At 29.3% G+C, this 17,183-nt stretch overlaps 1 protein-coding gene across 2 annotated transcripts in view; it reads left to right on the top strand.

The window, feature by feature from the left end:
• Positions 1–17,183, top strand: part of CadN2 (Cadherin-N2) — a 408,037-nt gene that overhangs the window by 303,357 nt on the left and 87,497 nt on the right. For both annotated transcript variants that reach the window (XM_065501890.1, XM_065501891.1), the window contains exon 5: positions 5,267–5,404. In XM_065501890.1, the coding sequence (XP_065357962.1) occupies positions 5,267–5,404 (138 nt within the window). The remainder of the gene's footprint in view (positions 1–5,266; positions 5,405–17,183) is intronic.

Below are 17,183 nucleotides of genomic sequence, written 5' to 3'. Positions count from 1 at the left end.
CGTTTATAACAGAATTGAAAGTTAAACTGTGAGAACATCAACAATTCTATTTCAATTACTTTCAATATTGTGTTCAAAAGATTAACGATTATGTTTAAAATACGAACTGGGAAAGGATGCAAGAAATTTAACTGTTGATAGATCCATTATTTTATTTTTAAAACAGGTCCACGAATGTATTCAGAAGTTTTACTGTTAAAAAATATTGAGCTTAAAAGATCAACGTTTTGGTTTAAAGCAGACCCACGATTTTGGTTAAAAGCTTAACTATGAAGATCCACGATTGCCTTTAAAATTTTAGCTGTGAACAGATCCATAAATGTGTTTAAAATTTAAACTATGAAAAGATCAACGATTTGGTTTAACTGTGAACAGATGCACGATTTATGAAAATATCAATGATTTTGTATAAATGTTTAAACCATTGGTCTCCAGCAGTCTATGTGTGAGTTTCTTATACATGTGAATCCGAAATTAAAAAAACGAAACTGATTTTTTTTACAAGTGTTGCCAGTGAAGGATATTTTCATAAGAAATTTGGTTCAGTGTACACACATAGTAACACTAGAATACGAAGCAAATCTATTGTTGTGAGATTTTGGAAGGAAGAATTTTATTATTCAAGAAAAAAAATTTGATTTCATAGGGAAATCAAAAATTCAGAACAACAAGTAAGAAAGTATGGTCGGTGAAGCCAGACCATATAATACCCTACACTAACTAATTGAGTAAAAATATTTTTCTATTAAAATTTATATTTTTTAGTGATTCTCGGAAGTGGGCCATATATGGGAGCTATGACCAATTATGGACCGATCACCATGAAATTGGGTCGTGTGATTAATGTCTGTATGAAAGTTAATTATGTTGAATTTTGTGTGTATACCAACATTTTTAAGCGATTTATGCATGTAAAAGTGATTTTCGGATGCGGGTCTATATGGGAGCTATGACTAATTATGGACCGATCGTAACAAAATTTGGTGACATGAATTTTGTGTATATGAAACTTATTTGGAGCGGAATTTGTGTAGATACATATATAAATTAAACATTTATGACCGATAAAGTCCAATTTCGGGAGGACATTTGTATGGGGGCTAGGTGAAATAATGGACCGATTTCAGCCAGTTTCAATAGGCTTGGTCCTTGAGCCGAAAAAATAATATGTATTAAATTTCATCGAAATATCTTCAAAATTACGACCTGTACTCTGCGCACAAAGTTTACATGGACAGCCAGCCAGCCGACCAGGCGGACGGACATCGCTTAATCGACACAGAAAGTGATTCTAAGTCGATCGGTATACTTTAAGGTGGTATACTTTAGGGTGGGTGTTAGACTAATATTTTTGGCCGTTAGAAACATCTGCACAAACGCATTATACCCTCCCCACTATGGTGGTGTAGGGTATAAAAAGGCTCTGGAAAATGGAATGTAGGTTTTTAAATACCCACTTCGGCATAAAGGCATTCGAATAAAAATTATATTGTGTTTAAAATTTGTGTTTAAAATTTTAATTAAATTGTGGTAAAACTTGACAGAATATGGAAATAACCAGAATTATTCCAATATGTTATTATCAAGATTTTGTAAGAAATCAATTAACCTGATTGATCTGAATTGTCACTTAAAATAAAACTTTAAAGATAATAGGAATAAGCTATACAAAAGCTCGGAATTAAAAAGAAAAGTGCCAAGATAGGATTTGAAAAACTCGGGAAATTAGTTTGTTTTTTAAATGAATATGAAAAAGCAATGATTCGCATAGCAATTAGTCTTTAAGAGTTATCTTGAATATTTTTTTAAAGAACACAGATATTAAAACTTAAAGCTTATTATTTGTTTATTTTTAATATTCATGATTCCTTTTTTAAATTATTTTTTATTAAAAATTTTTACTATTTGTTTTACTGTGCACAGTAATATAGACTCATACACAATGTATGTATGCGTAAAACCATTTATAATGACGTAGTTAAAAATATATGCGTGTATGTACAATTTACGAGCAACAACAAATTCATGCATACATTTTAAAACCGCTTAAGAACCGGATATTGCCGGTACTATTTTTTTAAATGTTGAGCTAAATAACATACCTAGAACTATGCTTCTCTTTTTGAGATAATAAATTCTAAGAAGAAATTTATGACGTAGAAACAGGGCCAAAATTAAGTAATAATTATAAATTTCTTTTAAATTAAAAGTCGCCAAAAGTCTTTTAAATAATAATTAAACTTTTTTGATGAACTTGAAGCATTTTATTACTTTTTATACCGTTCATCATGAGTGGCAAGGGTATATATTAAATTTGTAATTCCGTTTGTAATTTCTACATTTTTCATTTGCGAACCCAAACAAAGCACAATATTATGGATCGTTATAAATAGCGAAGTCAATAATGCCATATTTGTCTGTCCGTCTGAATATGAGCAACTTTCCGTAGCTCCCAAATAACTTACATACAAGATTCATATATCAATATATCGGGAATTCTTCCGCCTCGGTTGATATTTAAAATCGACAAAATCGGCCCACAAATGGCAAAACCTCGATTTTTGGCCTAATTTTGATATAGATCCGGATTACTATAGGCTACAGTAAGTTGGATCTACAATGGGTCAAAATCGGAAAAATATTTTATTAACCCGAATTTTTCCATCAAAAAAATTTTTTTGTTAAACTCTTTTTCCAAAAAAAAAATTAAAAAATTTTGAAAAAACTTTTTCAAAAAAAAAAAATTTTGAAAAACAATTTAAAAATTTTAAATTTTGTTTACCTAAAAATATTAAAAAAATATTATTTTAAAGTATAATTTGGTGAAGGGTCGTAACAAAATTTGGTGACATGAATTTTGTGTATATGAAACTTATTTGGAGCGGAATTTGTGTAGATACATATATAAATTAAACATTTATGACCGATAAAGTCCAATTTCGGGAGGACATTTGTATGGGGGCTAGGTGAAATAATGGACCGATTTCAGCCAGTTTCAATAGGCTTGGTCCTTGAGCCGAAAAAATAATATGTATTAAATTTCATCGAAATATCTTCAAAATTACGACCTGTACTCTGCGCACAAAGTTTACATGGACAGCCAGCCAGCCGACCAGGCGGACGGACATCGCTTAATCGACACAGAAAGTGATTCTAAGTCGATCGGTATACTTTAAGGTGGTATACTTTAGGGTGGGTGTTAGACTAATATTTTTGGCCGTTAGAAACATCTGCACAAACGCATTATACCCTCCCCACTATGGTGGTGTAGGGTATAAAAAGGCTCTGGAAAATGGAATGTAGGTTTTTAAATACCCACTTCGGCATAAAGGCATTCGAATAAAAATTATATTGTGTTTAAAATTTGTGTTTAAAATTTTAATTAAATTGTGGTAAAACTTGACAGAATATGGAAATAACCAGAATTATTCCAATATGTTATTATCAAGATTTTGTAAGAAATCAATTAACCTGATTGATCTGAATTGTCACTTAAAATAAAACTTTAAAGATAATAGGAATAAGCTATACAAAAGCTCGGAATTAAAAAGAAAAGTGCCAAGATAGGATTTGAAAAACTCGGGAAATTAGTTTGTTTTTTAAATGAATATGAAAAAGCAATGATTCGCATAGCAATTAGTCTTTAAGAGTTATCTTGAATATTTTTTTAAAGAACACAGATATTAAAACTTAAAGCTTATTATTTGTTTATTTTTAATATTCATGATTCCTTTTTTAAATTATTTTTTATTAAAAATTTTTACTATTTGTTTTACTGTGCACAGTAATATAGACTCATACACAATGTATGTATGCGTAAAACCATTTATAATGACGTAGTTAAAAATATATGCGTGTATGTACAATTTACGAGCAACAACAAATTCATGCATACATTTTAAAACCGCTTAAGAACCGGATATTGCCGGTACTATTTTTTTAAATGTTGAGCTAAATAACATACCTAGAACTATGCTTCTCTTTTTGAGATAATAAATTCTAAGAAGAAATTTATGACGTAGAAACAGGGCCAAAATTAAGTAATAATTATAAATTTCTTTTAAATTAAAAGTCGCCAAAAGTCTTTTAAATAATAATTAAACTTTTTTGATGAACTTGAAGCATTTTATTACTTTTTATACCGTTCATCATGAGTGGCAAGGGTATATATTAAATTTGTAATTCCGTTTGTAATTTCTACATTTTTCATTTGCGAACCCAAACAAAGCACAATATTATGGATCGTTATAAATAGCGAAGTCAATAATGCCATATTTGTCTGTCCGTCTGAATATGAGCAACTTTCCGTAGCTCCCAAATAACTTACATACAAGATTCATATATCAATATATCGGGAATTCTTCCGCCTCGGTTGATATTTAAAATCGACAAAATCGGCCCACAAATGGCAAAACCTCGATTTTTGGCCTAATTTTGATATAGATCCGGATTACTATAGGCTACAGTAAGTTGGATCTACAATGGGTCAAAATCGGAAAAATATTTTATTAACCCGAATTTTTCCATCAAAAAAATTTTTTTGTTAAACTCTTTTTCCAAAAAAAAAATTAAAAAATTTTGAAAAAACTTTTTCAAAAAAAAAAAATTTTGAAAAACAATTTAAAAATTTTAAATTTTGTTTACCTAAAAATATTAAAAAAATATTATTTTAAAGTATAATTTGGTGAAGGGTATATAAGATTCTGCAAAGCCGAATATAACTCTCTTTCTTGTTATAATACAGGATGTTTAATGTTTATGTAGCAAATTACAAATAAATAAATATTGACCTTGATGTAAAGTTTTGAAAACCATTTACTCCCAATGGGTTAATTTTTGCCATAACAATTTTCATAAAATGACAATTTCTTCGCCATTACCACCACACTACCGTACCAATACCTTCAGTACACGAGAATATAATGCTATATTTTTTTTGTCATGTTACTATATACATGCATGACACATGACTACAAACATAAGCTTTATCTTGACTTCAAATATTTAAACAAAAAGTCAGGCAGGACAACAGACACAAGATAGGCAAAAAAATATTAAATATATAATAATTGGCAGTTGCTGCAAAATATGTAAATGTTTTAAGGCTAATGGCTGGTTGCTGTACATGCGTGTGATTTATGTTTAATTTATTAATTTAAATATAGCATTGAGACAATTTTCTCCTACATATAACGATTATTATAAATTTATTGTAGCTATGTTTATTAAAAATATATTAATGTTGTTTCTTCTTTCTTTTTTCAAGGTTACTGCCACCGATGGCGATGTAGATAGACCCATAAATATTGTATATTTTCTCACCGGTCAGGGTATTGATCCTGACAACACAGCTAATAGTAAATTTGATATAAATCGCACAACGGGCGATATTTTTGTTTTAAAGGTAAGTGAAGATCAAGATTCTTAATTAATTTTAAAGTGTTAAAATAATAATATGTACAAATCAATTACATATCAGAAAATCAAATTGATTAATCTAGAAAATCTAGAAGAGTCATATTGGTAATTTAAAAAATAATCATTAACAGACATAAAACCTCATTTCTATAGTAATTTAATTTTCATTGTTGTGATTCTTTTAATTTCCTATGAACAAATTTCTCATGTAAAATTATCTCACTGATTTACTACATGAAATGAATTTTTAAATGATAATCTTTTGAAAATAACTGGTCCCTATATATTTCTGGTTTATATTAAATAACTCCATTAAAAAACTTTTCTTATTCTCTGTATCCTTTTGCTAATTTTGTAAAGCTAAAGGTTATTCTATGTAATTTTTGTATTTCATTTCCATTTTCCTGTTTTTATTACACCAACCAAACTGAATAACATTGGTCTTGTACTAATGGTCATATTAGTAGTCTTTATTAAATGCAAACAAAATAAACACAAAATTAAATTAAAAACTTATTCTATCTTCTATATTTGTACAATGTATGTACATTAAGGTAATCCAGATAAATTAATTAACAACTTTTAATTACATCTCTAAATTTGAATGGTTTAAAATTAATTAGAATATTTCCAGCTGGGCTATATCTATATTTTTTTAACAATTAAAATCCGTAGCCACCCTTGATTTTGATTTAATTGACAATATATAATTTCTGTCCCCTCAACTTATATTTCAGCAATTAATTTGAATTAAGGAAATATTTTTTCAAATTCATTAATTTGTTGCATCCTTATCTCGTATTTAGTTTTTTTTTATTTTTTTGTTTCCAAACTAAAAGCTTTTTAATACTTAACAAAAATTTAATACTGTTTTCACCACAAAAATATATAAAGATTATGTAAAACACAGACGAAAATCCTGTTAACATGATAAACTTTTATATAAAACAACAAAAATTGCAAAAAAAAAAAAAAAAACAGAAATAATAGAAAAACAACAACATGAAAATGAACTTAAAAAATCAAAAGACTGGTTAGAATCATAAGTACATTTATACATATGTATGTATTATAATTACATATGTACATAAGGTTAGCTTAGAATGCAAATGTGCTAAGTCCACTTTTTATGAAAATTGAGATTTTAATATAAAACGCGTGAATAAGTAGAAATACACTCTTTTCGTAAGAAGATTGGGGGGAATATTAGTTTTGTCATTTCTTTTGTAGCATATCGAAATATTGATCATTTTACCAAAACTATATTTTCTGGGTCCTCATAAGAATCTAAGACGACTAGCTATGTCCGTCTGTCTATCTTTTGAAAACACGATAGCGCCAAAACGAAAGTAGCTAGCTGGCTGAAATTTTCTACAAATGACAATGTCTAATATAGGTACATGATTTCACCTGATGATTGTATATACCAAAATAATAATAAAACTACATTGACAGATTTCAATAATATTTAAAACCAAGTATTTGAGAACGTTTTTTGTGTCTCTTGTACAATTTGTTAAAAGGGACTTAGCGCATTTGCACACTATGGTAACAATATGTATACATTATATATATGGGGGATTTCGTGTTGCTCTAAAGAGCTTTTTGGTTAAATAGGTCAAAAACCGAGGTTGTCTTGGTTTTTTCCTCATATCTCAGCCATTTGTGGACCGATTTTGCTGATTTTAAATAGCAAAATTCTTGAAAGCATGTCTGACAGAATTATTGATGATTTGGATCCCGAAGATATCTGGGGTCTTCAGAAAATTGATTTCAACAGACAGACGGACATGGCTTAATCGATATATATACAGTGGTGGCCAGGAATTGAAGACAAAAATTGTTTGCTAAATTCCACGGGATTGTCAATTATTTTTTCAAATATTTCTACAAATATGTATGCATGAGGACTGTTTTAACACACAAGTGTGTTTTATTCAACTGTGTCAATTCATACATATTCACCACGAACACATAAGATTTTTCTACAACTTGACCAAAAAAATTTTTTTTTAAATAAACATATTTTCTCACATTTATATCATTATAATTTTATTATTATAAAATATTCGGACCAAATTTCGTATTTTTAGTTCCATTAGTTTCGGTCATATCATGTTATTAACAGCGGATGTTCGCTGAGGTGGGTCAACGTATTTCCACATATCTTTGTCCATATATGTTTTACCGATTTTTCCAAACATTTTTCAGAAACTAGAAACATTAATAATAAATTTCATACCCTTAGAGGTCCTTTTATTTTGGCTCTATCGCACTTAAAATTCAGTTGATGAAAAAAATTCAAGTATTTGTCTTAAATTGGTGGCCACCACTGTATATACTTTATAGGGTCGGAAATGAAAAATGTAGAAATTACAAACGGAATGACAAATATATATATATTATATATACCCTTCTCACGAAGGTGAAGGGTATAAAAAGGGAACATTTGGAAAAAAAGTTAGATTTTGTAAAAAAAAAGTCAAAAACTGTGTGTCTTGAGTTAAAAAACATTTAGTTTGATATATATTCCACTCGCATCCCACTAAGCGACTACAACCACCTTAATGGAATGGATAGATAGCCCACTCGCAGCCTACTAAGCGACCAAATAGGTCTTCAAGGAAAATATCTTAGCCTTATTTTAAGAAAAAAAATTGCCCATTTTGAAAAAAATCTCAAAAAAGTTTGATTTCGGACAAAAAATATTAAAAATTTGTTCTATTTTTTTTTAAATATTTTTTTCGAAAGATTGAAGACATTTTGTTAAGAATGTTCTATTTCTAGAGATTTTAGAAGCTTCAATGTCAATGTTGCCATATTTAAAAACAATGCCAATAACTGAGTATTATCAACGTTGGGGTTAAGTATAAACTTCTACTGATGGAATTGTTTATAAACATGACGAATGTTGCAAGCAGTCGTTACAGACCGTTGAACTCAAATTGACAGTGCAATTTCATAACAATATTGTTTCAAATTTGTACTTGAATTTTAATCAGAGACCAAAAATAACTGTTATTAAATCTTTTGAGTCTGAAAAAGTTAGGCATAAATCAATGAATAATTTTTACGTTTTCAAATGAGAGTTATTCATAATAAATATTTTTTTACGTTGCTCATAACCAGTGTTGCCAGGAGCTGGCGAAAAAAGAAGCTATATTGGCTTCAAAAAAAGGCCAGAAAAAGCTAAACCGCTTTAGAAAAAAAGCTAAAATATTATAAATTAAGAATTTTGGTTTATATTTATTTTTAAATAAAAAATTAGAAAATATGTTCATAAAATTCATCTGCTTTACTTAAAGGAAGTACTAAAAAGTTAAATACTAGATTAACCATGTCAGAAAATGGACATTGTTGGTTCTATATTTGTCCATTTGTAGTTTAATATATTCTGCAACTGAGCCTTAAGCTTCGTAATTTTATTAGCACTTTAATTTTTCACTATCAATATGACATAATATATTTTTTTTGGTTTTACTACTTTATTATCAACGGGAAAAAATTGATTTTGCGTAGAGTTTTCATATGGTAATCTTTGTTGCAATTGCTCAATTAGTTTAATTTGTCGTATTATTTTTGTCATAATCTTCACTAATTAAAACGTTCTTTATTTTATCTCTCATTCATCAAACTAGTATGAAAAATGTGTCAAAAACATTAAACAATTTTCAATTGGCGACGATAATGGATCAAATTCCTTGAATTTTAAATCAGAAAACAGCAAATGATTTATTTATTTTTTGTACTTTGTGCAATACTGTTTTTAAAAAAGATGGTACGCCAAATTATAATCATTGTATTAATTACTTGAAAGTTTGGCTTTTTAGAATTGCTGGTTTGACGAAATTAAAACAAAATGGGTTTTAACTCGAAGCATAGATCCACAAGACGTTTAACGGCTATTGATCGCCATCGAGTATCACAAGCCCTCAAGAGTTTGTGGGGCTATTGTCCATTATATAATGATGAATATAATGTGTAATAACAATTTTGTCTTGAAAGAGAATTTGCTAGACATTTAAGCTTTCAGATATAAAATACTCTATTGCATTTTGAACCACTTATTTGTTCTTTTAATGCTGCACAATTCTTGAGTATGTTGAAAAGCTAAATGAAAATCAGTAATGAATTAAAATGAAAATGGTTCACAAATATAAATTTAGCCTTTATATTTACTCTTTAGTCTCGAAATTTTGAAATTAAGAAAAGGCTAGAAAAAAGCCACGAAGCTAAAACCAAAATTTCGAGGCTAAAGAGTAAATAAAAAGGCTAGATTTAGACTCAAAAAGGCTAAACTGGCAACACTGCTCATAACTTTTATTTTCGATTTATATTTTTTTACGTTGCTCATAACTTTTTTTTCAATTTGTATGTTTTTAAGTTGCCTAATAAGAGTTATTCTAAAGAATATATTTTTTTCGTTGCTCATAACTCAAAAAAAGTTTCTTTCGCCACCTTGGTTGCATTTTATTAGTACATACATTGAATTTAACCTTTAAAGTCGCAAAAAATAAGCTTGGTATGAGATTGATGTTTTTATTGTGTGTTTTTTAATTATAAAGAATTTTGTTTCACAATCAATGTTTTAGCAAACGCATTGTCCGCCAAGTTGCACCTTTTCTCTGTCAACAAAATACACAAAGCAGAAAATGCTCTTTCAACAGAAAGCCGTTTAGCCGACAGTGCATAGACAATATGAACCAATTTATTTAAAAATTGCAAAAGTATCCTTTTTCTCTTCCTAATATTGCAACAAATCGGCTTCTACGTCCAGTCTCATAGGTTTAAAGCTCTATATTTCAGCTATAGCTGCTAATAACTCCCGCGATGTATTCCTTTGTCACCTTCTGAAGATAAATCCAATTCAAGTTCTCTAATTGATGTTCCGAACAACGATGACGTATTTAGATTCGTTGATTCGTCAATCAGAAAATCGGATATTGGTTGAAGTGGAGATACTTCAGGTGAAGTTAAATCGAAAATAAAAGTTATGAGTAAAAAAAAAATATTTATTGTGAATAACTCTTATAAGGCAACGTAAAAACATAAAAATCAAAAATAAAAGTTATGAGCAACGAAAAAAAATATTTAATATGAATAACACTTATTGAAAAGCAAAACATATTTTCATTGAGAATAACTATTATTTAAAAAAACAAAAATTTATTTCTACAATATAACAGTTATGGCTAATTTTTTTTAGATATTTCTTATACAGTTATGTCTCTGATTTTACCCAGCAAAAACTTCGCTTACAAAGGCTACAATATATTTTTAATAATGTATTTTTTAATAACATACTTTTTAAGTAGTAAAGTCTAAAAATACAAAATAAACAAACAAAACAAAAAAACTGTTACTTTTTTTCAATTTGCCCATTTTTTATTGCATGTTTATTTTTTAGAAAAACAGAAAAGAATATTGCATTACTGTGTGAAAACCATTATTTGATGCACAATGAAATAACTAAGCAGTGGTGTAGTGAGCACAACGGCAGACTACCAAACAGAAGGTTGCAGGTTCGAATCGGGTCTGCGACTTATTTTTTTTATTTTTATTTTTTTGTGTAAATAAAAATTCTATAAATAACTCTACTAACAAAACAACTTATTTCTGGCCAAAATATAAAGGATTACTTTTGGGACATCGCGAACAAAAATAATGACTTCTTACAGTAGAAAAATAAGTAGTTGAATCGTCAAATTCCCCTTATTTTTCGGCTTATTTGTAAGAAAAGTTTTTGCTGGGTAATATAACTGTTTTAACGGTTGGTTTAAAGCTGTATAATGCCACTCAAAAAGCAGTTCCTCTCAAAATTTAAACATATCTGTGAGTATTATTAACATTGTTGTGGAACATATAACATTGAATAAAATCTTTGAGTTGAGCATTGTTTGTAAGTATGGCAACACTAAATGATTAATGATTAACATCGAAACCTCTAGAATTCGAATATTCTAGTTTGAAGATCATTGTAGAAATAGAGCTTTATAGATGGTAATGCTGCGCATATTCCATCCTTGTCTAGGAGAGTGCTCTCCTTTTCAATATAAATTGGCCGTGAGAACAGCAAACTGATGAAACTGATGAGAATTATATTTTTTCTCTGCGTGTGGTTAAATTCAATTGAGGTTTGTGTCAAATACGATTTTAAGATATTTTCTTTCATTCTGCGTGCATATATACGTGATATTGAACCGAAACTCATATATTCTGGTTCATTTTCAATACTTCCAAATATGTGCTTTAATTTAATAGATTTGAAGAGCATAATTTCCCCAGAATACCATATTTTTTACCATAATCTGAAAAAAATATTGTAGAAGAAAGAATTCGTAAATACCCAAATTAAATTTTTTTTTTATTCTCCTCAAATGTTGTGTTTTTTAATATAGAGGTATAGTTCCTCGAATATATTACTGATATTTAAATTAATACACCAGGGGGTCGTTTCTGGTTCTGTGAAACTGTGAAATGAATTCTCATTTAGTGAAAAAATTATAAATAAATTCAAATGTTTTCATATGAAAATACCAATTTGTGAAATGATAATATGAAAAGTTCATATGAAAACGAAAATGAAAAGTTTTTTTCCATTTCACCGTTTCACAGAACCACAATCGACCTCCTGGGGTATATATCAAACTTTAATTGGATTAACTGTAGTTGGGTTTTTCGTAAGAAAGAGACAATGTTGATTATTTAATAGCTGATATTCGAATAATTTCTTAGTATATTTAGTTTTTGAATATGTTTAATTGCAATAAAACACAAAATTTTATGCATATGTTATTTTTATATAATATACATAGTCTATTATGTAAATTAAAAAAAAGTAATAATGTGATTAAAAAGTCAATTATATATTTAATTATTTCATAGACATTAACATAGGCGATACGCAAATGACAATAATTAAATTCTTAAATAAAATACAAATTGCAGCAAACATTGATATTTTTGTACTTTGAATAAAAAAATCAAATGTACAATATTTTAAAGTAAAAAACTTTTCCATTTTAAATAAATGAATTATTAAAAACCGGGATTTTAAACAAAATTTAACTCAATGAAAATGTTTAATTATGTATTTAGGGATAACACCGTCCGACAAATAGACAAAAAATTCGTTAGACACGAACTGGATGATATACGTCTGAATCTACAAAATTTAATGCAGAAAAACTGTATTTTCAGTTTTTCATTGTCCCAACACCCACCTTAACCCTTTAATGCCCACAGCGATCTAGACTATATAAATCAATGAAATTTTGAACAGCAATTTACCTTAGCTTAATGAACCTATTTTAATAAAAAAAATTTTTCCATTTGTCCTAGATTGGGTTTTGGGGGCTGTTACATATACGTAACAGTGGGCAGTACATACAATTTTTGGGCCTAGCATTTTTCAAAATAAAACGTATATTTATTATAAACAAAACTTAACAAAAACTTCCATTTATTACATAAAAGATAACATAAAACATTTTTTTTTAATTTAATGTGTTTTACACAATAAAAATAATAAAAAATACAGAAAATAATAAAAAATAAATAAACAAATATAGTAATTCATAAAATTTTTTTAATGTTATTTAGTTTGTTGTTAGAAAATAGTGGTATTTTTCAAAGCATTTGATACACAAACCAACATTACATTTCTTGCACATGGAAGTTGGATGAGACAAGCAGTTCAAACCTGCACAACGACGTCTTTTTTTGTCCTTTGTTTCGACGACAAAGTGATTTACCCCATCATATCTGGTTGAATACTCTTGTTCATCTGTAGCTAAACGACGATAACTCTGAGGTGGTTTGTTACTGCCATAAGATTTGCAATACCGAGTTGCTATTGATCGGCGAAAACTCAACTGGGACATGCTTCCACCTGCCTTGCGATGTAGAATCCAAGCATTTTGTATTGAAACATCTACTAACCATGTAAATATTGAAAACCACCATTTCTTTCCTCGCGCCCCAATTCTATATGCATTTACATTTTGATCCATTCTATCAGTTCCACCCATATTTTTATTATATTCGTTTATAGCATGTGGTAAGGGAACCATAATTCTTTTCTTATGCGTTCGGGAAAATCTGGCTATTTTGGTGATAGGTACCTTCCCATGAATAGTGGACGCTACAGATACAACTGCATTGTCAACCCATTTGGTAATTTTTATAGCAGGAGATACCATTTTTATACTTTCAATATGACCACGCTGTTGTTTTTTTAATACATCTTTTAAAGGTAAAGGACATGATTTGGGTATGCAATTTTCTCGGATTGTTCCAGTTCCATGGTAACCGCGTTGCTTTAGACCAACCAAAGCGTTAACTGTCGTGAATAAATTGTCAAAATGAATTGAAAATTCAAGTTGCTTAACATTTTCATCAAATTCATCCAGCATACAAAACAATGGAGTTATATTTTTCCCATACCTGGTGTAATATTCAGGCTTTAAACGGGGATTTGATCCTTGATACATTTCAAAATTTATTAAGTATCCCAGCGGAGTATTTAAACTCCACATTTTGTAACCGAAACGAAGGGGTTTTCCTCTTATGAATTGTTTGCAGCTGTGACGACCATAATATTCAATCATTGATTCATCATAAGATAGACATTGTTCAGGATGAAAGTGCTTCAAGAAACGTGTTTTTAAAGCATCTGTATATGGTCGTAGTTTCCAGATTTTATCGTCTCCTTGTTGTTTTGCATTATCAATAAAATGTATATTACGAAATATTGTATCAAAGCGATTTCTACGCATAGAATCCGAAACCAATTCATTTTTAAGATCGCTTTCATTTGTCCAATAATCTCTCTTTGAAGGAACTGAAGCATAACCTGTAACAATCAGGATTCCAAGAAAAACTCGCATTTCATTCATCGATATTTTTGGGTTCTCTTGTCCACTATATACTGCATAACTGTTACTTTCATTGCATAGCATTTGTACCAACTCATCGTCAAAAAACTTCTCAAATTGCACGTAGGGTGGTAAGTCAGTGCAATCAGAAAAGTCGGGTTCAGGGAATATACGTTGACACCATACATCCTCATCTTCCACCCACTGAATAGTTTCACTTTGTAATCTTTTGGCATACTTTGATTTTTTACATTTTGATGGTCTTGGTTTCTTTGTAGAACCTGAGGCAGAGTCAAAATGCTGCACACGAGGTACCTTAGATGGGGTCTTTATCTTATTTTCCACTGCTTTTCTTTTAGGCGATTCTGCAGATGATTTTACACTCAACGGTGTAGTTGCATTAGATCTAAGGCAATCAATATTTAAATTATCAGAAGAGTTATTTATAACATCTTGCAATGTCTGCTCTAGCAATACATTTTCCATGTCTTCCGCGTTTTCCTGATCATCATCGCCACATGATCCCGACTTCCGAATTGTAATTTCGCATGGTTGTATAAGTAGAGCTTTGGGCAAATTTTGCGGGAGTCCACCACCATCTTCATCTCCAGAGTCTTCATCAGACGGCAAATAGTTAGCTCTCGGCGGCTCTATGACCACTTGTTCAATAATATTTTCCTGGCTATCATCTGACAAAAGCTCCTCAAGATATTGTGTGGCTTCTTCCAATGTTAAATACCCGTATCTAAAAAAAAAAATACTCTAAAAGTAAAACTAATGCCAAATATGTTGATATTTGTTCATATTTGTAACGTAAAAAAAGTGGTCCAAAAATAACTGAGTGCTGCCCAGTGTTACAAATACGTAACACCTGCTTTCTTCACTTTCTACCGTACACTATATAACTCAAATATTTTTTTTTACACTTAAATAATATAATTTGATATGTTTTCTTTAAGTATGCATATAATAATTATGTATAAAATAATATATATATATAAAATTAACTATCTTACCTTCTTCGTGTCGTCATAATTCACTTTTTTCAAGCTTTCAAAAAACACACTTTACAAAACAACCTTACACAACCACAAGAAGAGTAGAACTAACGAAATAATCAGTTATTGCTGCAGAAGGAACATTAAAACACAAAATAAACATGAATACACATTTGTATATTATTTATTAAGTTGACAATTTAGTTAAATATTGATGAATGTCAGTGTTACGTATATGTTACAGTGGGCGGTATTGGGTTAAAGTATACCAATCTGCTCAGGATCACTTTCTGAGTCGACTAAGCGATGTCCGTCGGTCCGTCCGTCCATCCATGTAAACTCTGTAATCAAACTACAGGTCGCAGGTTTAAAGATAATTCGATAAAATTTGGCACAAACCTTTATATTGCCCAAAGGACAAAAGCTATTGAATTTGGTTAGAATCAGCCCATTATTTATCCTAGCCCCCATACAATTGGCCTATTTGAAAATAGTTAAGCTCTAATAAATATCTTAATTATAAACATATTCAAACCAAATTCAGCACATTTAAGTTGTAAGTAAGCCGAACTCTCACGACCAAACGAACGGTCAACAATATTCCATAGCTCCCATATAAGCAACATTCTCGAAAATGTCATTAATCTTATATATAAATAGGCCACACGTTGTTTTGTGGTACACTTTTAAGTATGTTATTGTCCACCAATATTGATGAAACTTATATGGTTTAAGAGGCTATTTTCTCTAGAATTGCACAATATAAATTTTTTTTTAAAAATTCTTTCCATAAAAGTGGTAAAAAGCGTTTTAAATTTCCTTGAAAAACAACAACAATATGTTTATGCACATCTAAATACATACACATGCATTTGTACACACACGTGAAAAATATTTTTGTATATATGTACTCAAAAGTAACTGTATAACATCGTTATTAGTGGTCAAATTTTGACCACCAGGCGGTCCTAGTATACACAAATCTCTGAAATATGTCAGTATCCAAACAAAATTCAACACAAATATGTTTCATATATTCGCAATTCATCTCACCAAATTTTGTGACGATTGGTCGATAATTAGTCATAGCTCACATATAAGGCCCACTACCGAAAATGTGTGTATTCAAATACGATTCAACACAAATAAATTTCATATCAAAAGAAAACTTTTTATAATCATATACCCAGTATAGGGTATCATAAGGTCAGGCTTGCCCGACTATACCATTTTACTTGTTTATTAAAAAGTCTTCTTCGTTGCTTTTCACATCGGATTTTGCTATATTATTAAAATAAAATATAAAAAATCAAATAATTCATATTTAAAATATTTTTTAACACTTAAGTAGTTAAGATAGAAGGATGAAATTTTGGCATGTGGTATTCAATATTTAGATCTTTAACTCACTATTTTTTTAAAAAAAAATTATTGGAAATCTATTCAAGGAAAAAATTTGAAAGGACATTTTTGACATCTTTTGATCCTTACAGGATAAAATAAAAATAATACGAAATAGTTTACAACTCTTCTTGATCATTTGAGACCAAATTTAACATAGTGGGATGATCAAAAGTATTTTAAAACATTTTTTTAAAAATGTACTCTTCTGAAAATTTGAAGTCCTTTTAAAAGGAAACAGGATCACGAAATGAAAAACTGAAAACGCAGTTTTTCTCCATTTAATTTATTATTTCAGACGTATATCATCAGGTTCGTGTCTAATATTGAGTGTCGTACGGTGTAATAATTTAAAATAATTTTTTTAGTTAGTTTTCAGTAAAACTATTTTTGAACAATTTGATCGTTATAAGTTTTATGGAAAATTTATTTAAATTTAGCTTCTGTTTAACTAATTATATGTAATTGTAATTTTCCAACTAATACTAAT

Source organism: Calliphora vicina, chromosome 2, assembly GCF_958450345.1.
Source record: "Calliphora vicina chromosome 2, idCalVici1.1, whole genome shotgun sequence".
Classification (NCBI taxonomy): domain Eukaryota; kingdom Metazoa; phylum Arthropoda; class Insecta; order Diptera; family Calliphoridae; genus Calliphora; species Calliphora vicina.
This window is presented reverse-complemented; position numbering and strand designations above follow the sequence as displayed.